The 21,576-nt window shown below is 46.7% G+C and overlaps 1 protein-coding gene across 4 annotated transcripts in view; it reads left to right on the top strand.

Moving 5' to 3' along the window:
• ASS1 (argininosuccinate synthase 1) overlaps positions 1-21,576 on the top strand; it is a 181,673-nt gene that overhangs the window by 21,052 nt on the left and 139,045 nt on the right. For 2 of the 4 annotated variants that reach the window (XM_030207829.1, XM_030207830.1), the window contains exons 3-5: positions 7,666-7,815; positions 8,444-8,512; positions 11,651-11,839. In XM_030207829.1, the coding sequence (XP_030063689.1) occupies positions 7,708-7,815; positions 8,444-8,512; positions 11,651-11,839 (366 nt within the window). In that variant the 5' untranslated portion in view covers positions 7,666-7,707. Of the gene's footprint in view, positions 1-7,660; positions 7,816-8,443; positions 8,513-11,650; positions 11,840-21,576 lie in introns of all 4 variants that reach the window. The other 2 variants (XM_030207832.1, XM_030207831.1) reach the window with 2 other exon arrangements.

The raw sequence follows: 21,576 nt of genomic DNA, 5'->3' as shown, positions 1-21,576 counted from the left end.
CTTTATGTATTATTTGTACATCGCTTAGATTTTGTGATTTGCAGTATATTAAATAAAGTTGAATTTGAACCTACTCAAGATATGGTCACTCAAGGGAGCTACACAAGAGTATAATGTTCTCTGTCCCTTTTCCAGTACTTCCTAACATTCTCTTTTATTTGGCAGCCATGGAACACTGGGCTGAAAATGTCAATGTATTGTTCACAATGACTCCAGGATCTTTTTCTTGGGAAGTGAGTCCTAATGTAGGGGTCCTTGTACTAAAGCTAACAGACATTAGCATGAGCTAAATGCACGTGGCCCATACTTATAAAATAGAATACACAGCATTTAGTGTGCACTAAGCATTAATACCTATAGTTGGGATTATTTTTTCCCTATGTGCATCACTTCACACTTGTTCAAATTAAATTTTATCAGCATTTAGATCCCCAGTTTCCTAATCTCACAATGGCCCCCTGCAATTCCACACAATTCTGTGCCATTCTAACAACTTTGAATAATTTTATCTCATCTGTAAATTTGATCATCTCACTTGTGGCTTCTTTCTACAGATTGTCTATGAATATGTTAAAAAGTACAGACCCTTGGGGTGCTCCACCACTGACCTTTTTCCATTTGAAAAATTGACTGTTTAGTCCTACTTACTTTCTCCTGTCTTTTGGCTGGTTTCCAAACTGCAATTATCACCTATCCTATGACTCTAATTTTCCGAGGAATCTTTCATGAGGGACTTTGTCAAACACCTTCTGAAAATCCTGTTTAATTTCTTTTCTTGTATGTTTCCTTTCTTGTTCTTTTTTTGTTTGAGTAATTGATATAAAAATTCAGGGAAATTATTCGTAAGTGAACTAAACAAAACCTGATCATCTTGCACAAGTTTATTCAGATCCAGGATGCCTCAGTAACTCTGATTCTCCGAGGACAAGCAGGCTGCTTGTTCTCACTGATGGGGGTGACGTCCACGGCAGCCCCTCCAATCGGAAACTTCACTAGCAAAGTCCTTTGCTAGCCCTCGCGCGCCCGCGCGCACCGCGCATGCGCGGCCGTCTTCCCGCCCGAAACCGGCTCGAGCCAGCCAGTCTTCTTTTGTCCGCACTCGGTACGGTCGTGTTTTCGCCGTGTCGAGCCCCGGAAAGTCGACCTCGCGCGTCCAATTTGTTTTGAACGTGTTTTTTTCCTTCGGGAAAGCTTTGTCCTAGTCGGGAAGTGCTCCGGAAACCCCTCGCCGGGTTTCGTGTAAATCCTCCCCGTACTTCTAGCTTTTTTGCCCCGGTAAGTTTTCTTTCGTCGTCGGGGTAGGCCTCTTTTCGGCCTCGGTCGAGATTTTTTTCTCCCTCTAAATTTTGGTGCTCCAAATTTCGCCATTTCGGCTTTTGATTTCGCCGGCGTGATTTTTCCGCCCATGACATCGAAGCCTTCCAGCGGCTTCAAGAAGTGCACCCAGTGCGCCCGGGTTATCTCGCTCACTGATCGACACTCGTCGTGTCTTCAGTGTCTGGGGGCCGAGCACCGCCCTCAGAACTGTAGTCTGTGTTCCCTGCTTCAAAGGCGGACTCAGGTAGCGAGACTAGCCCAGTGGAACGTGTTGTTCTCGGGCTCTTCGTCGGCATCGGCACCGGGATCTTCGAGTGCATCGACGTCGTCAGCGTCCAGACCATCTTCCTCGGCCGCCCCTGCATCGAGTGCATCGAGGCATCGGGCCTCTGCATCGGCGCCGAGACATCGGATAGCTGCATCGACGTCGGTGGTACCAGGACCTCGTCTGCTGATGTCGTCGGACGGTGGTGCATCGGGTGGAGTGCAGGTGAGGGCTGTCCATTCCCCTGCTGGTGGCGGTGAGCCCTCGGGTGGGTCTCCTCCTACCCTGAGGGCTCCTGCGGTACAGCCCCCCCGAGATCGACCTTCTTCAGTCTCGGCCCCGAGGAAGCGACGGATGGATTCGACGTCCTCCTCGTCGGTGCCGGGGAGCTCCGGTGACATGCTTCGGAAGAAATCGAAGAAGCATCGACACCGGTCTCCTCCCCGTGTCGGCACCGAGAGCTCTGGGTCGCCGAGGGATTCGGCACCCAGCAGGCATCGGCACCGAGAGGACCGCTCACCCTCTGTTCAGGAGGTGTCGATGCGCTCCGCTCTGGACAGCCCGGAACAGCCTCCACGCCCGGAACAGGTTCTGACGTCGACGCCTGCATCGACCTCTCAGCCTTTCTCCGCAGCCACTCTAAACGAGAGCCTCCGGGCCGTTCTCCCAGAGATTCTGGGAGAGCTGTTGCGCCCTACCCCTCCGGTACCGGCGGTGCTTGCGCCGGCTGGCCCATCGCCCAGGTTGAGGTCCCCGACGTCGCCAGGAAGGCTCCCCGACTACGTCGGCGGAGGGAGCTTCGCCGATGCGGGCCAGGGAGTCTACCTCTCGACGCCCCCATCGTGGACGTGGCTCCACAGAGTCGAGCAGGGCGAGGTTGCAGACACAGGTCCGTGAACTTGTGTCTGACACCGAGGGTGAGGCCTCGTGGGAGGAAGAGGAAGATCCCAGATATTTCTCTGACGAGGAGTCTGAGGGTCTTCCGTCTGATCCCACTCCCTCTCCTGAGAGACAGCTTTCTCCTCCCGAGAGTCTGTCCTTTGCCTCCTTTGTCCGGGAGATGTCTACGGCCATCCCCTTCCCGGTGGTTGTGGAGGACGAGCCCAGGGCTGAAATGTTTGAGCTCCTGGACTATCCTTCTCCACCTAAGGAAGCGTCCACTGTTCCCTTGCACCATGTCCTGAAAAAGACATTGCTTGCGAACTGGACCAAGCCATTAAGTAATCCCCACATCCCCAAGAAGATCGAGTCCCAGTACCGGATCCATGGGGACCCAGAGCTGATGCGCACGCAGTTGCCTCATGATTCTGGAGTTGTGGATCTGGCCCTAAAGAAGGCTAAGAGTTCTAGGGAACATGCTTCGGCGCCCCCGGGCAAAGACGCTAGAACCTTAGACTCCTTTGGGAGGAAGGCCTACCATTCCTCTATGCTCGTGTCCAAGATCCAGTCTTACCAGCTCTACACGAGCATCCACATGCGGAACAATGTGCGGCAGTTGGCGGGCTTGGTTGATGCTCTTCCCCCCGAGCAAGCCAAGCCTTTTCAGGAGGTGGTCAGGCAGCTGAAGGCGTGCAGAAAATTCCTGGCCAGAGGAGTTTATGACACTTTTGATGTTGCGTCCAGGGCCGCTGCTCAAGGTGTGGTGATGCGCAGGCTCTCATGGCTGCGTGCCGCCGACATGGAGAATAGACTCCAGCAGCGGATTGCGGACTCGCCTTGCCGTGCGGACAACATTTTTGGCGAAAAAGTCGAACAGGTGGTAGAGTCTCTCCACCAGCGGGACACCGCATTCGACAAGTTCGCCCGCCGGCAGCCTTCAGCTTCTACCTCTACAGGTAGACGATTTTTCGGGGGAAGGAAGACTGTTCCCTATACTTCTGGCAAGCGTAGGTACAATCCTCCTTCCCGACAGCCTGTGGCCCAGGCTAAGCCCCAGCGCGCTCGCTCTCGTCAGCAGCGTGCGCCTCAGCAAGGCCCCGCGGCTCCCCAGCAAAAGCAAGGGGCGAGCTTTTGACTGGCTCCAGCAGAGCATAGCCGACATCCAAGTGTCCGTGCCGGGCGACCTGCCAGTCGGGGGGAGGTTGAAAGCTTTTCACCAAAGGTGGCCTCTCATAACCTCCGACCAGTGGGTTCTGCAAATAGTCCGGCAGGGATACACCCTCAATTTGGCATTAAAACCTCCAAATTGTCCACCGGGAGCTCAGTCTTACAGCTTCCAGCACAAGAAGGTACTTGCAGAGGAACTCTCCGCCCTTCTCAGCGCCAATGCGGTCGAGCCCGTGCCATCCGGGCAAGAAGGGCTGGGATTCTATTCCAGGTACTTCCTTGTGGAAAAGAAAACAGGGGGGATGCGTCCCATCCTAGACCTAAGGGCCCTGAACAAATATCTCGTAAAAGAAAAGTTCAGGATGCTTTCCCTGGGCACCCTTCTCCCCATGATTCAGCAAAACGATTGGCTATGCTCTCTGGACTTGAAGGATGCCTACACACACATCCCGATACTGCCAGCTCACAGACAGTATCTGCGATTTCAGCTGGGCACACGCCACTTCCAGTACTGTGTGCTACCCTTTGGGCTCGCCTCTGCGCCCAGGGTGTTCACAAAGTGCCTAGCTGTGGTAGCAGCGGCGCTTCGCAGGCTGGGAGTGCACGTGTTCCCATATCTCGACGATTGGCTGGTGAAGAACACATCCGAGGCAGGAGCCCTGCAGTCCATGCAGATGACTATTCGCCTCCTGGAGCTACTGGGGTTTGTGATAAATTACCCAAAGTCCCATCTTCTCCCAGTGCAGAAACTCGAATTCATCGGAGCCCTGCTGGATTCTCGGACGGCTCGCGCCTATCTCCCAGAGGCGAGAGCCAACAACTTGTTGTCCCTCGTCTCGCGGGTGCGAGCGTCCCAGCAGATCACAGCTCGGCAGATGTTGAGATTGCTGGGCCACATGGCCTCCACAGTTCATGTGACTCCCATGGCCCGCCTTCACATGAGATCTGCTCAATGGACCCTAGCCTCCCAGTGGTATCAGGCCGCTGGGGGTCTAGAGGACGTGATCCACCTGTCCACGAGTTTTCTCGAATCCCTGTATTGGTGGACGATTTGCTCCAATTTGACTCTGGGACGTCCCTTCCAAATTCCTCAGCCACAAAAAGTGCTGACCACGGATGCGTCTCTCCTGGGATGGGGAGCTCATGTCGATGGGCTTCACACCCAAGGAAGGTGGTCCCTCCAAGAAAGCGATCTACAGATCAATCTTCTGGAGTTGCGAGCGATCTGGAACGCTCTGAAGGCTTTCAGAGATCGGCTGTCCCACCAAATTATCCAAATTCAGACAGACAATCAGGTTGCCATGTACTATGTCAACAAGCAGGGGGGCACCGGATCTCGCCCCCTGTGTCAGGAAGCCGTCAGCATGTGGCTCTGGGCTCGCCGTCAAGGCATGGTGCTCCAAGCCACATATCTGGCAGGCGTAAACAGTCTGGCCGACAGGTTGAGCAGGATTATGCAACCTCACGAGTGGTCGCTCAATTCCCGTGTAGGGCGACAGATCTTCCAGGCGTGGGGCACCCCCCTGGTGGATCTCTTCGCATCTCAAGTGAACCACAAGGTCCCTCAGTTCTGTTCCAGGCTTCAGGCCCACGGCAGACTGGCGTCGGATGCCTTCCTCCTGGATTGGGGGGAGGGCCTCCTGTATGCTTATCCTCCCATCCCTCTGGTGGGGAAGACTTTGTTGAAACTCAAGCAAGACCGAGGCACCATGATTCTGATTGCTCCTTTTTGGCCGCGTCAGATCTGGTTCCCCCTTCTTCTGGAGTTATCCTCCGAAGAACCGTGGAGATTGGAGTGTTTTCCGACCCTCATCACGCAGGACGAGGGGGCTCTTCTGCATCCCAACCTCCAGTCCCTGGCTCTCACGGCCTGGATGTTGAGGGCGTAGACTTTGCCTCTTTGGGTCTGCCAGAGGGTGTCTCCCGCATCTTGCTTGCTTCCAGGAAAGACTCCACCAAGAGAAGTTACTTCTTTCATTGGAGGAGGTTTGCCGTCTGGTGTGACAGCAAGGCCCTAGATCCTCGCTCTTGTCCTACACAGACCCTGCTTGAATACCTTCTGCACTTGTCTGAGTCTGGTCTGAAGACCAACTCCGTAAGAGTTCACCTTAGTGCAATCAGTGCATACCATTACCAAGTGGAAGGTAAGCCGATCTCAGGACAGCCTTTAGTTGTTCGCTTCATGAGAGGTTTGCTTTTGTCAAAGCCCCCTGTCAAGCCTCCTACAGTGTCATGGGATCTCAATGTCGTTCTCACCCAGCTGATGAAACCTCCTTTTGAGCCACTGGATTCATGCCATCCGAAGTACTTGACCTGGAAGGTCATTTTCTTGGTGGCAGTTACTTCGGCTCGTAGAGTCAGTGAGCTGCAGGCCCTGGTAGCCCAGGCCCCTTACACTAAATTTCATCACAACAGAGTAGTCCTCCGCACTCACCCTAAGTTCCTGCCAAAGGTCGTGTCGGAGTTCCATCTGAACCAGTCAATTGTCTTGCCAACATTCTTTCCCCGTCCTCATTCCTGCCCTGCTGAACGTCAGCTGCACACATTGGACTGCAAGAGAGCATTGGCCTTCTACCTGGAGCGGACACAGCCCCACAGACAGTCCGCCCAATTGTTTGTTTCTTTTGATCCCAATAGGAGGGGAGTGGCTGTAGGGAAACGCACCATATCCAATTGGCTAGCAGATTGCATTTCCTTCACTTACGCCCAGGCGGGGCTGGCTCTTGAGGGTCATGTCACGGCTCATAATGTTAGAGCCATGGCTGCGTCGGTAGCCCACTTGAAGTCAGCCTCCATTGAAGAAATTTGCAAAGCTGCGACGTGGGCTTCTGTCCACACATTCACATCCCATTACTGCCTGCAGCAGGATACCCGACGCGACAGTCGGTTCGGGCAGTCAGTTCTTCAGAACCTGTTTGGGCTTTAGGATCCAACTCCACCCCCCGAGGGCCCTGTTTGTTCTGTTCCAGGCTACACTCCCAGTTAGTTGGTAAATTTTTTAGGTCAATCTCTGTTATGTCCTCGCCGTTGCGAGGCCCAATTGACCATGGTTGTTGTTTGAGTGAGCCTGGGGGCTAGGGATACCCCATCAGTGAGAACAAGCAGCCTGCTTGTCCTCGGAGAAAGCGAATGCTACATACCTGTAGAAGGTATTCTCCGAGGACAGCAGGCTGATTGTTCTCACCAACCCGCCCGCCTCCCCTTTGGAGTTGTGTCTTCCCTTGAAGTGTATTGTCTTGCTACATACTGGACTGGCTGGCTCGAGCCGGTTTCGGGCGGGAAGACGGCCGCGCATGCGCGGTGCGCGCGGGCGCGCGAGGGCTAGCAAAGGACTTTGCTAGTGAAGTTTCCGATTGGAGGGGCTGCCGTGGACGTCACCCCCATCAGTGAGAACAATCAGCCTGCTGTCCTCGGAGAATACCTTCTACAGGTATGTAGCATTCGCTTTCTGAATAATGTCAGGAAGTATTTTTTCATGGAGAGGATGGTAGATACCTAGAATGCCTTCCCTTGGGAGGTGGTAGAGATGAAAATGGTAACGGAATTCAAAAACGTGTGGGATAAATATAAAGGAATCCTGTTTAGAAAGAATGGATCCAAAGAAGCTTAGTGGAGATTGGGAAGCAAAACCGGTAATTGGGAAGCAAAGCCAGTACTGGGCAGACTTCTATGGTCTGTGCTCTGATTGTGGTTAGACAGATTCAGCTTCAGAAGTTGGAGAACAAGGCTAGCCCTGAGTAGACTTCTAAGGTCTGTGCCCTGATCATGGCTGAATAGATTTGGATGAGATGGCTTGGAGCTGTTCAGGGGCTTCGACTTCAACTTAAGAAATTTTAGAATAAGGACAGTGCTGGACAAACTTCTGCAGTCTATGCCCTGAAAATGCAAGGATAAATCAAGACCAGGTATACATATGAAGTATCACACAACATATGTAATTATATCTTGTTGGGCAGACTGGATGGACTGTATAGTTCTTTATCTGCTGTCATCTTCTATTTTACTGTGTTACTATGTTCTTATCCTGCTTTTATCAGCAGCAGAAGTGTCCAGGATCCATAATAGTGACTACTGGCAGAATGTCACAGCAGAAGGGTACCGTGGTTCTTGCCTACAGCGGAGGGCTGGACACATCCTGCATCCTGGTGTGGCTGAAGGAGCAGGGCTATGATGTCATTGCTTATATGGTGAGTACCTGACACAGCCCTACCATTTTCCTTTCTATCTGGAAGTCTTCCAAGAAGATTCCCTGTGTCATGCTTAATGGTGATACTGATTGCTATCCATACTAAGTCTAGAACATCAGTTTTGTTTGTGTCTTCTTTCATCCATACTATTTTGCTGGCTTAGTGCAGTGGAAAATAGTTTTTTGTCTGGATTAGTGGAGGGGAGGAATGTTGAAATTTCCACTCTGCTGATATTTAATATCCTAGGGTGGGTAATTTTTAAAGCAATTTCTGCAGGTTAGAAGCATTTTACCTGTGTAAATGACCCTCCATGTGTTCTTGCACAGCAGGTACACTTTTTTAGCTATGTTGAGAGGATGCATTCCTGTTGGGGGGGGCGTGTTAGGTCATGGGGTTGGAGTGGATATAGAGAAAATGTGCATGCATAAATTGCATTTTCAAATCTACCTACAGAAACATCAGGCACAGTGAGTTTCTAAATGAAAGTCCTCTTGTATCTTTCCTTTGAAAACTGGTAAAAAGATGTGCTGACTTTCATTAATTTGGGCAGTTTGAGACTTCCTTTTATTTAGTTCTGTATTACATGTGCTAATTCATTATTTCAAAAAAAATTTGTTCTTCTCACCAGGCAAACATTGGTCAAGATGAAGACTTTGGGGAGGCAAGGAAGAAAGCCTTAGCTCTGGGAGCTAAAAAGGTAAGTGAAAATCACCACATGCCATACTGTGGGGAAGGACATATATAATAACAGTAATATTTACTATGGTGGCATGATATGATAGCTCAGTGTTTTTGCCACCTTAAGGCAAAACGCAGGGGAGGTTAAGGAATGTATCCAAAGTGAGTTGTGTAGGGAGATTCCCATAGGCGCCTTGTATAAGAGGCTTGGTGAGGCTAAGACTCCCCAATGGCAATCACGACCTGAACAAGAGGACCTCCTGACTCTCACTCCACCTACTGCCCCAGACTGCTGGCAGCTTTCTTCTTTCCTTCCCTCTCACTCCTGAGAGTGCTTAATAACCTTCCTCAATCACTGCCGGCAGGGGCACCACAGCAATTGAAAGAAGCTGCATCAGGCTTCCCTGTGATATGTCTTGCCCATGCAGAGCAGGAAATTGCATCAGAGGAGGCAGAACACATCACAGGGAAGACCAAGGCAGCTCCTTTCAATCGCTGCAGTGCCTCTGCCAGCAGAGATTGAGGAAGGCTGGCAAGCACCCTTGGACCATGGGGAGCGGGAGGGAGGGAGATGCTGGAACCACAGGGGGTTAAGAAAAGGGGAGAAATGCTGGAATCGCAGGGGGGGGTAAGAAAAGGGGAGAAACTCTGGAACTGTGGGGGAGGGGTAAGAAAAGGGGAGAAACGCTGGAATTGTGGGAGATGGGGGGGGGGGGGGGGAAGTTGCTCTGCTGGAATGGGAGGAGAAAGGGAGGAACAGAGACAGGAAGAGGTGGTGGAGGGAGAGGGAGAGATACTGGACCAGCTTGGAGACAAAGGGGGGCTGAGAGAGAGAGAGACTGAATGACTGACTGACTAGGGGAAGAAAGAGGGAAAGATGCTGGATGGAAGAGAGACCTAGGAGGGGAGTAGGATAAGAAAAGGAGACAACCTGGTCCCAGGGTAGGGGGTATGGGAAGAAGGGAAGAGAGAGACAGGGAGACAGAAGAGTTGCTAGGTATGGAGGGGAAGGGATAAGGACACAAAGGGGCAACACTTGGACACGGGGGAGGGGGAGGGACACATATGGACAATGCTGATCACAGGAGGGAACAAAGAGGGGGAAATGCAGGAGAAGGCAAGACAAAGACAGAGAGGGGAAACTGCTGAATATAAGAGCTGGATTGGGACACTTTGAGGGCAGATGCTAAACCTGGAGGAAGGATAAGGACAGGGCCACAGGAGGGAGATGGTGGACAGGATGCATAAGGATGCAGGAAGATGGTGGATATGGAGACAGAGCAAAGACAAGAGATAAAAACAGAGAAAAGCATAAAACAGACACTGGGACCAGAGCCAATAGAAAAACAAAATGCTCAGACAAAGGTAGAAAAAAGTTTTTATTTAGGATTTATTAATTGGAATATGTCAGCTTTTCAAAATGAGAGAAAATCCACCAGCAGGCGAAGAACTCAAAATGCCCCACGGAAAACGCAACAATACAAAGGAAGTGGGAGAGCGACCAAGGATACCCGAGACAGGAAGATGCACCTTTCAAAATGTGCATCTGTGATACTTTGCATTTCAGTTTCAATTTCTCTAGTATTGCTATATGCCAAGTCTGACTTCTTGAGGTTTCCAGTTCAGTTTTATGCCTTCATGTCTTTTATTAATCTCTGGTCCCTTGTGTTATATTTGATGTGTCGTGTTGTTCATGTGTGACCAAGGTGCAGTATTTTGCTAGTATGTAGTAATTGCGTAGAGATCTTGATGCAGTCCTATTTATTTTTTTTTCACTGGGTAGTGTATTGGTGTTTTAGGGCCTGGTGTAATATTTACAGTGCTGCCTTTTCATGCATAAGGTTGTAGCTCTTCCTGTTCTGGGAGTTAGTGCTGTTATAGTTTGGTAAAGTTCTGAGAGTGTTTTTGCCAGTTTGTGTATAGTGTTTTGCAGTGGAAGGATTGTCTGTTGGCCTTACTGAGGTGACATCAAAACATCAGAAAGGATTGTAGAACCTAAATTATGAGGCACTGCCTCTTGGGCAATCTTTTAAATACAGTTGAATTATTTCCATAGGCGTGTTGTCTGAGGGCAAAGGGATATATATATAAGGGAGAAGAAAGGCAGACTGGCTGCCACAGGCCTCTATGGAGGTGTAGGCATTATCTATGAACATTTTTTTTTTAAACCTGCTTTAATTCAGTCTCCTAAGAGACCTATATACTGTATATCTATTGAAAGTTACACTGTTTAATTTCCTTGGCATTTGATATGTATTTATATTCTCAGGCCCTGTGCTCGGCCATGTCCTCTTTAGTCTCCCCAAACAGCTGAGCCACCAACTGCCTATGGGGATTCCAGAACCAGTGCCTCCATATTCAAAGCACTGATCCATAGTTGTGACCAATCCTGGGTGCTATCCCTAGTTCTGTATATTGTAATGTTTATTTCACTGCTATCAAAGTAATGATCAGGGGATTTGGTAAGGACAGTGTAAATGAGTTGAGAGGTTTCGTTCAGTATTGGCCACAAGGTGGCACCAGAGAGCTATGAGCTAGGCTGCTCAATAGTGGTCAGTGAGAGGAGAAAGGTGAGCTAGGGCAGTGCACCAGAGCCAGTGCAAGGGTACTAAGTACCCTAGACAAATCTTACCCCCTCCCTTCATTACATTTCAGTCTCCTAGGCCACCTCTTAGATCTTGATAATTAAACTCAACCATGGCAGAGCAGGTCACCATCCCAGTGACTGGAACCTGGGCTCCTTCATGGCAGTGCAGGTCTTCAGCCTATGACTGAAACCTGGGCTACTTCATGGCAGTGCAGATCATCAGCCCAGTTTTCTGCATTGCATAGGGGAAAGCTTCAGAGGAGTCTAGCAGTTTGCAAACTTCATTGAGGCCAAAGATTCAGTTCAGGAGCCAGGGTATTCCACAGTATGACCAAAACATGGAGGATTGCCCTCTGAGGAGGGAGAGAGACTTTGTAAAGGAAGGCTGGGATTAGAAGTGACTGCCTGCATATTCTGTTTCCTGTAAGTCTAGGGCGACTTCAAGAGACTTTCTGTTGTATTGATGAGGGCTGCAGTTGCAGTGCTCCGCACCTTCTGCTTTTCCACTGAATGAATAGAGTGAGCATGTCAGAATAACTCATACAAGCTCTTTTCTGTCTCATCCTGCAGGTTTTCATTGAGGATATGCGCAAAGAATTTGTGGAAGGATTTATCTGGCCAGCAGTGCAAGCTAATGCTATCTATGAGGACCGTTACCTCCTTGGGACCTCTCTAGCACGGCCCTGCATAGCTAGACATCAAGTGGAGATTGCCAAAAAAGAAGGGGCAGAGTATGTGTCTCATGGTGCCACAGGGAAGGTAAGGGAACATACTGTCCCTCTGGGAAACTGTCATCAGCCCAAGATATATTCATATAACAAGGCAATGTTACAATAAACTGTGTACTCTTCAGCCTTTTACCAGCACAGATGGTGGGAGATTTTCTTATCACAACTTTACCCAGATAAATTGCTCTTGAAAAATATCATGCCCATACTTGCACAAGGCTGGATTTCATCTGATACGCTCCTATTTTGAGTAGAGAGGTGTGGTGGCCGTATTATTCCACTTTTAAAGGTAATCAATAGAAACAAAATAAAACATGGAAAAGAAAATAAGATTCATTTTTTATTGGACATAACTTGATACATTTCTTGATTAGCTTTCCAAGGTTGCCCTTCTTTGTCAGATCGGAAATAAGCAAATGTTGGGAGATGACAGTATATATAAGTGAAACATCAAAGCACTTTACAAAACCAGAACACTGTACCAGTGATTTCATGGTAAGAATCCTTAAAGGGAACTTTAAAACAATACAGGAACATAAGACCTTTGAAGTCAGAATGATTAAATATTTTGACACCCACCAGACAGGACTTAACAAATCTGGGTTTCCTAGCCCATTATAAACCATAACATTGTACTTCTTTGTCCATGCATATCTCCCTGTCCCTCATCCACCCGACTCTTCCTGTCTCTCACCTATCCACCCCCATCCTGTTAGACTGTCACTGAAATGCTTTGATGTTTCACTTATATATACTGTCATCTACCAACCTTTGCTTATTTCCGATCTGACGAAGAAGGGCAACCTTTGAAAGCTAATCAAGAAATGTATTAAGTTATGTCCAATAAAAAAGGTATCATCTTATTTTCTTTTCCATGTTTCATTTTGTTTTATTTCTATTGATATGCTCCTAAAACATTATCAGAACATCCATAGCCTAGCACGTGGCAAGATCACCTGAGATGGTTTTGTGTCTCAGTGTATATGTCTGGGTGGTTGTAATTTTGTATGTATTTATTTTTTCTGCAAAGTCTTGTTACTAAAATTAAATCTCAAGGGTTTTATTTGAGGACTTGTGCTGTTTCTCAGCTGCGTGTTTGAGTTTGTGTTAGCATTAGAGGGAGCCAGAGTCCAGTACATAACCTGCAGTAACATCATGATTATTTGACATGTGGCAGACAGAGTGAGGGATAAATGCCTGGTATTGCAGACAGACAGATGGACAGCACCTTAAGGGTTTCCTCTCTGGCTACAAGCAGACTCTGAAGCAGTGTTGCCAGGTGGGCGGTTTTACCGCCCAATTGGGCGGTTTTCCGCAACCCGCCGCGGGAAATTTTTGCCCGCGGCGGGTTGCGGTTTTTTGGGCTGTTTTTTGGGCTTCAGGGCGGTTTTTTGTGCGGCTTTTTCGGCCGCGGGGGGCGGGGTTAGTGACGTTTTTGGGCGGGGTTAGTGACGTGGGAGGCGGGGCCGATGACGTGGGAGGCGGGGCCGGTGACGGCGGGGGCGGGGTTGATGACGGCAGGGGTGGGGGTGTCAGGGGCGGGGTTTGAGTTTGGGCGGGTTTTGGGCGGTTTTTGTGCTGGATTGAGTGGGAAAAAAATTTCCCACCTGGCAACACTGCTCTGAAGTGGGTGGTGGAAGTGACAAGAGGAAAGGAGCCCAGAAAAAGAGAAGTTCTGGGCATGGAGAAGTCCTTCCAGTGAGCTGCCAGGGAATTATAAGTAGGACGGGTAAGACGGAAACCTGAGAGGGAGTTCCCCAGTTGGTGTAGCAGCAGTGACAAAAGCCTCAATTTCTGGTCCCACCTGTATCACTCATCTCAGAAGCAGATGAAGCTCTTATGAGCCTTGAAGGAAAATTAGTGGATGAAAAGAAATATTTGTATGTATATCTGAATATTGCCCATATATTTCAGAGAGTACAGATAGAGTTAAGCCTTCATACATTCATTAGCTAAAGAGTCCCTAGACATGTTAGTCTGTAGTAGCAAGAATGGCACAAAGGCTGGTGGTTCCTTATAGACAATGACTGGTCCAGCAGACTTCAATCTGAATGAAAAAGAGGAAAGTGGGGAGGGGTGGGGGTTCTCTTTTAAAACTTGACTACTCTAAATTTCTTGACTGGCCTAAGAAACTTGTTCTACTAATGTAACGTATATTTATAAACCTTAAAAAGTCAGTGACTCAGTGGCAAGACTGTACACTGCTATGTAGAAGACCTAGAATCAGGTCCTGAGTCCACTTTTGATCAGGATTGGGAGTGCTTCAGAAACAGCACCCACAGTCCCTGCAAAGGAGGATGGCAGCTATCTCACAGTAGTGGCATTCAGAGATAAATGTGTTTCTTGCCTTTCAACCTTAAGACAATTGCTGTTATGCATAACAGACTTATAATCAGGGCCACAGAGAGACTGAGCTGGGCCCGGGGCCCCCTGGGGCCACTGCCCCCCCCCCCAATCGCTACCATTGTCGCCGCAGTCCCCGGTTTCCACCTGCCCACCCCCAGCCCTGTTGACAGCCCCCCTCTGTCCACCACTGGGCCCCCTGCGTTCAAACCGGCAGTGCCTCACCTCCGTGTGAAAGCAGTAGATCACCTCTCTTCAGGCCCTCCCTCACTGTGTCCTTCCCTCGACTGATGTAACTTCCTGTTTGCGCAAGGGCGGGACACAGTGAGGGAGGGCGATCTGCTGTTTTCACATGGAGGTGAGGCGTTGTCGATTTGAATGCAGAGGCCCGGTGGCGGACAGAGGGGAGCTGTCGACAGAGCTGCGGGCGGGGTGAGACCAGGGACTGCAGTGCTGGCGGCCTGGGAGCAGGAGAAGGAGAGGGGCCCGGGAATTTTGTCCCCCTAGCCCCCCCCCTCAGCGGCCCTGCTTATAATAAGCAGAAACAAACAGGAGACCTTCTACTGCAGAAGGAGAACAGACAACCAAACAGCAGCAGTGATCCAAAGAAGGACAAACACTGCAAGAGTGTATCCAAAAGTCAACTTTAATGGATAAACTCTTGCAGTGTTCGTCCTTCCTTGGATCGCTTCTGCTGTTTGGTTGTCTACTATACCAGAGCCTCAGAAGGGGCTGATTTGGCCTAACTGGAAGCCCAGCAAAGCAGGAGAAAGTTACCAGGTCCAAAAAAGGGAAAACAGTCACAGACGCCTGTTCATATGCCTGTGCCTGATAGATATGATCTCTTGCAGAATGCAAATATCAGTGGTACTTTTTCATCCTGTATATTAATCCCACAGAGAGGGGGTGGGGTCTCTGGTTCAGACTGGTGTGGGATTAGAACTCATTTTAGAAACATAGAAAATGATGCAGGTAAAGACCATATGGCCTTTTCAGTCTGTTCATCTATACCATCTACTATCCTTTCCTGTCCCTTAGAGATCCTATGTGTCAATCCCATGCTTTCTTGAATTCATATACAGTCTTCATCTCTGTCACCTCCACCAAGAGGCCATTTCATACATCTACTACCTTTTTCAATGAATTTCTCTGAGTCTATTCATTTCACTTTTATCCTATGCCCCCTCATTCCATTCAGTTGAAAGAGACTTGCGTTTATGCTACAGAGATAATCTCCCTTCTCCCACCTTTCTTCCAGACTATAAATATTTAGATCTTTAAATCTGCCCCCATATGCTGTATGACGAAGAACATTGACCATTTTAGTAGCTGCCCTTTGGATTGACTCCATCCTATTTATATCTTTTTGAAGGTTCAGCCTCCAGATTTGTACACAGTACTCTAAATGTTAAAGTCTCACCAGAGACTTGTACTGAGGCATAATCACCTTCTTTTTCCTGTTGGACATTCCTCTCCCTGTGCACCCAAGCATCCTTCTGGCTCTTGCTGTCACCTTTTCTACCTGTTTGGCCACCTTAAGATCATCAGATATGATCACCCCCAGATCCTGCTTGTCTTTGGTGCACAGAACTATTCCATCCCCTCTATGGTACCATTCCTCTAGGTTTTTGCAGCCCAAATGCATGACCCTGCATTTTGGGAGGGGGATCTTTGGTTTGGATTTCTGTGGGAGTAGAAATATTCATCAGACTTCTTTTCCACACAGTTTTATGAAGGAGGGTTTAAGTGTTGCATACAGTGTGATGACATGTAATTGCTAAGTGGATCATATCACTGTATTAGCAGCAATCAACTCTAATTAGCTAATTATTATTAGCACACGCTCTGCTGTACGGATTTGGGTCTTGACAGAGTGAAAGTTCTGAGAATGCTAGAATGCTGTTAGAGCTGTGCTGCCTGTTTGGGGAGGGGGAGGAAAGAAAAGGGGAGCCCTGAGAAGAGGGAGCAGTGCTCTCCTGTATCATGCCAGTTTGTGAAATGACTCCTTACTGAGCCCATGTGTCTGATATGAGTCTTTGTATTTGAATCTTGCTACCATTAAACACAATATTGCCTGCTGCATTAACTGTTGCCCTCGTAGATGCCTTGTCACTGTCTCAGATGTTGCATAAGATTATATTTCTCAAGTAGTTCCTGGAGTACCCCTTGGTCAGTCTGGTTTTAAGGGTATCCACTATAAATATGCAAGAGGTAGATTTGCATGCAGTTGAGGCAAAGCATGCAAATGTATCTCATGCATATTCAATGTGGATATCCTGAAAATCAGACTCCTAGGAGGGCATCTGGGACTGGCTTGAGAAATACTGCTATAGAAAATGCTGAGGGAGCTCTGAAACAGAATCTTCTCTGCCCATTGTAAAAAAATGAGGCTAATTAGAGAGACCAGTAAACAAAGGTTTAGGGCTATCAAAAGCCAATTATATCAAAAGATATCATAAACAATTTTATAAGAGTTGTGCTCAGAAAACCACTCTCAATAACTCTGTGCTCCAAAATTCAGTGGACTGAAAATTGGTCATATATATGCCTTAATCAGTTGATAGCTCTTCTCAAACGTGCAGCAAAAATTATTCAATAATATTTTTGCTCCCTTTCAGATTTTACCCCAACCAGGATCCAAGTTTTGCTATATGAACGTCCTCTGGGAGAATTTGATCTCCTTCAATTGTTAGCTCTAGAATCAGAAACAACAATGTAATGAGACCATTTCAAAACAATCAAAAATCTACTTTAATACATTATTCAATAGCAGCATATCCAGAGAACCACAATATTCTAGGAAAAATGGCTGACATGTAAAAAAAGATGCCAAGTATTTAAACACAAACCAGAAATGATGTAAGTTACAGTTGAGCCAATCAACAAGCTCTTACTCATTGTTTCTTCATTCCTAAATTAGCCCAATCTGCTGATTCAACCTTCGCAGGACTATCATGTCCCAATAAAAAAAACGAATCGTTGTTCATGCTTAATCAACTGATGAGATATATCTCCTCCTCTTGGCATTCTAAAAACTGCCAAAACAGTGAAATGCAAATCACTTAAAACATGATTTAACTGAAGCCAGTGTGACAGTAGTGGGGCATTCTGCTGTCGAGTCTGGATACTGCTTAAATGCTCTGCTATTTTAAACTTGGGGGCCCTTTTACTAAGCAGCGGTAAGCACTATCCCCCGGATTCTGTATAGCGCACCTAGAGTTCCGTGCAGTTCCGCATGTAACTGTGGGCGTATTCTATAACTACGCACATAGATTAATTGTTTTAACAAACTGTTAAGCATAGTTTACAGCTCTTAACAAGCAATAATGAGCAATAATTGGCAAAAATTAGAATTTACGCGCATACATTGCTAAGCGTATTCTGTAATGTACGCCTAAATTCTAATGTGTGCAGGCAAAAAGAGGCATGCTTAGGGGTGTGGAAATGAGTGTTTCGTGGGTGTTCCAAAATCTACGTGCATTATTGTAAAATACGGGCCAGTGCACATAAATCTATGCACAGGGATTTATACTGGCTTTTCGTTAGTGTAAATGTACGCACGTAGATTGTCGCATGAACTACACCTAAGCCTATTCTAAATACCCCATGTAGATTTATGCACAGTATTTAGAATACGCTTAGGCGTGATTGCCTAATGCGCATTAATTTTAGGCGCCATATATAGAATCGGGCCCTATGCGTGCTTACTGCGCAATAAAAGGCATTAACGTGGGACATGCTCAGGTGTACCTTGGTAGTTCTGGGATTGGCATGCGCTACCCATATGCTAAAAAATAGCTTTTATTTTTTTAGCATGGGGGGCGTGTTTGGAGACAGAGAGTAGTCGTACCCTGCACCAATTGGATAGTACAGGTAAATTGCCGCACACTGCCCGATTAGCATGGGGTTAGTTCGTGAGCCCTTACCACCTAGTAAATAGGAGGCGGTAAGGACTCAGTATTAAATAGTATACTATGCCATACTTTGTATTGTTTTTGAATATTTTTACTACTGTAATTGTCTGTTGCTCATGCTTGATCAATTCTTACTGTACATCGCCTTGAGTGAATTCCTTCAAAAAGACGGTAAATCATAATAAATAATAATTAAAATAAAATAATGGCCATTCGCTAATTGGGAAACTAGAATGGGAAAATAGAAATTATGGTTAGTTTATAGCTGCGCTAAGTGTCTTCAGCGCGCAGGAAAGCCCCGCGCTACTGATAACGCAGGTCACATTTTAGCGCAGCTTAGTAAAAGGCGCCTTAATCGTTCTCTTTGTTTGCCTAATATATAAAAGGTTACAAGGGCATTTCACACGGTAAATAACCTGAGCTGATTCACAGTTAGAATAATGAGAAAAGGTATACATCAGTCCTGTCCTTGGATTAATCATACGGCCAGTTTCAATAGCATATTGACAATAAAAGCAATAGCTATATAAAAAAAAAAAAAAAATCTTTAGCATGACGTTCTGATGATACTGATTGGAGCCTAGTATGTTTTAATGAATCTCCCAAATTTTCCCTCCTGTGGTACGCAAATCATGGAGGTTCTAAAACTTGAGCGTGCTGTTCGCCGCCGCTGCCTTGATTTTCTCTCCTCACATGCTATTCTTGACCCACTGCAATCTGGTTTTCGCCCTCTCCACTCAACCGAAACTGCGCTTACTAAAGTCTCCAATGACCTATTACTGGCTAAATCCAGAGGTCAATATTCCATCCTCATTCTTCTTGATCTTTCCGCTGCTTTTGACACTGTCGATCACAGCATACTTCTCGATACCCTGTCCTTTCCTGGTTCTCTTCCTACCTCTCCCTCCGCACCTTTAGTGTTCACTCTGGTGGATCCTCTTCTACTTCTATCTCTCTGCCTGTCGGCGTACCTCAGGGTTCTGTTCTTGGTCCCCTCCTCTTTTCTATCTACACTTCTTCCCTTGGTTCATTAATCTCATCCCATGGCTTTTCCTACCATCTCTATGCTGATGACTCCCAAATCTACCTTTCTACCCCTGATATCTCACCTTGCATCCAAACCAAAGTTTCAGCGTGCTTGTCTGACATTGCTGTCTGGATGTCTCAACGCCACCTGAAATTAAATATGACCAAAACCGAGCTTCTCATTTCCCCCCCCAAACCCACCTCCCCGCTCCCCCCGTTTTCTATTTCTGTTGATGGCTCTCTCATTCTCCCTGTCTCCTCAGCTCGAAACCTTGGGGTCATCTTTGACTCCTCTCTCCTTCTCTGCTCATATCCAGTAGATTGCCAAGACCTGTCGTTTCTTTTTTTACAACATCCGTAAAATCCGCCCCTTTCTTTCCGAGCACTCTACCAAAACCCTCATCCACACCCTTGTCACCTCTCGTTTAGACTACTGCAATCTGCTTTTTTTCTGGCCTCCCACTTAGTCACCTCTCCCCTCTCCAGTCGGTTCAAAACTCTGCTGCCCATCTCATCTTCCGCCAGGGTCGCTTTACTCATACTACCCCTCTCCTCAAGACCCTTCACTGGCTCCCTATCCGTTTTCGCATCCTGTTCAAACTTCTTCTACTAACTTATAAATGTACTCACTCTGCTGCTCCCCAGTATCTCTCCACACTCGTCCTTCCCTACACCCCTTCCTGTGCACTCCGCTCCATGGATAAATCCTTCTTATCTGTTCCCTTCTCCACTACTGCCAACTCCAGACTTCGCGCCTTCTGTCTCGCTGCACCCTACGCCTGGAATAAACTTCCTGAGCCCCTACGTCTTGCCCCATCCTTGGCCACCTTTAAATCTAGACTGAAAGCCCACCTCTTTAACATTGCTTTTGACTCGTAACCACTCGCCTCCACCTACCCTCCTCTCTTCCTTCCCGTCCATATTAATTGATTTGATTTGCTTACTTTATTTATTTTTTGTCTATTAGATTGTAAGCTCTTTGAGCAGGGACTGTCTTTCTTCTATGTTTGTGCAGCGCTGCGTATGGCTTGTAGCGCTATAGAAATGCTAAATAGTAGTAGTAGTAGTAGTAATGGAGGTTCTAAAACACCAAATGAGCCTGTAAAACATGCCAATTTTTTTAGAATGATTTGTCGTACTTTAGCAAATCAGAGATAAAATGGTAATACCCAAACTAGCGATGAAGCTTTGGACCGTGCATTGGGCAACATTAACCAAGAGTGATGGGCATAATAAGCCTGTTTATAAGGTTTCTTAACTACTGAAAATGGATAAGCCCTTTCAATAAAACGTTGAGCCATCTTCTGCCCCTTGACCTTAAAATCGTGCAAAGTGGTACAGAGTAATCACAAGCACAAGAACTGCCCCACCAAAATATTGTCTCTCTAAAATTTTCAGATGCAAGCTGGCATATTGTAACAATGAATTGTGGTCAGTGGACTTCCTAAAAATAAGTTGGAGGAATTGTCTTTATCTTATCTGAATATCCAAAAAAAGAAATTTGACAATCCGTAGATGAAAAGTAATATTTAGATCTCATAAGTTCAGTTCAGATAGAAATAAACATAATTGACTGTCGTTACCCTCCCAAATAAAAAAGAAGTCATCAATAAATTGTTTCCAAAGAATATCCTTAGACCAATGTGAAGAATTGTATATGAATCGTCCTTCAAAATTCGCCATATAAAGGCAGGTTATCAAGGGTGCAACAGTTGCCCCCGTACCCGTGCCATTTATTTGTAGAAAATAGTTGTCTTCAAATTAGAAATAATTTTTCTGCAAAACTGTACTTGCCAGTGCAGTAAGAAATTCAGGGCTCCTTTTGCAAAGCAATGCTACCTTTGTGAAAGGGGCCCTAAATCTTTTAGCAAATGTGTAGGGTTCTTCATATATGATTGAATTTTAGGAACCAAAAGGTTCCTGTGTAACGATTGAAACAGTAGGAGTTCACCAGTCTTTACATGAAAGAGCATCTTGTTGGTTTTCTGAGCACAACTTTTATAAAATTGTTTATGATTATTTTTGATACATTTGGCTTTTGATCGCTCTAAATCTTGTTTACTGGTTAATATACTGCATATCTGAACTTACACTACCCAGACTGTAATAGCCTTGAGTACAAATCAATTTACACCACCAACTTTATATATATATATAGGCACTCAATTATGGAATGCTCTACCCAAACAAGTAAAATCTACCCAGAACTACCTAAATTTCCGAAAATTATTAAAATCAGTATTGTTTAAGAAGGCTTATTGCCCAGGTTTAACCTAACTTGAATTAACTACTACTATAAATTCAGATCCAAGGACAATAATTACCAGTTGTTATCACTTGCCTTTTGATGTTTATTTTATATCTTATTCTTCAATTTGTATAATTGTTTTTCTTGTACTGTAGCTTGCACTACAGACTTTGTAAGCCACTTTGAGCCTGCGATCAGTGGGAAAATGTGGGATATAAATGAAATAATAAAATAATT

This window comes from Microcaecilia unicolor, chromosome 6, assembly GCF_901765095.1.
Source record: "Microcaecilia unicolor chromosome 6, aMicUni1.1, whole genome shotgun sequence".
NCBI classification, from domain to species: Eukaryota; Metazoa; Chordata; class Amphibia; order Gymnophiona; family Siphonopidae; genus Microcaecilia; species Microcaecilia unicolor.
This window is presented reverse-complemented; position numbering and strand designations above follow the sequence as displayed.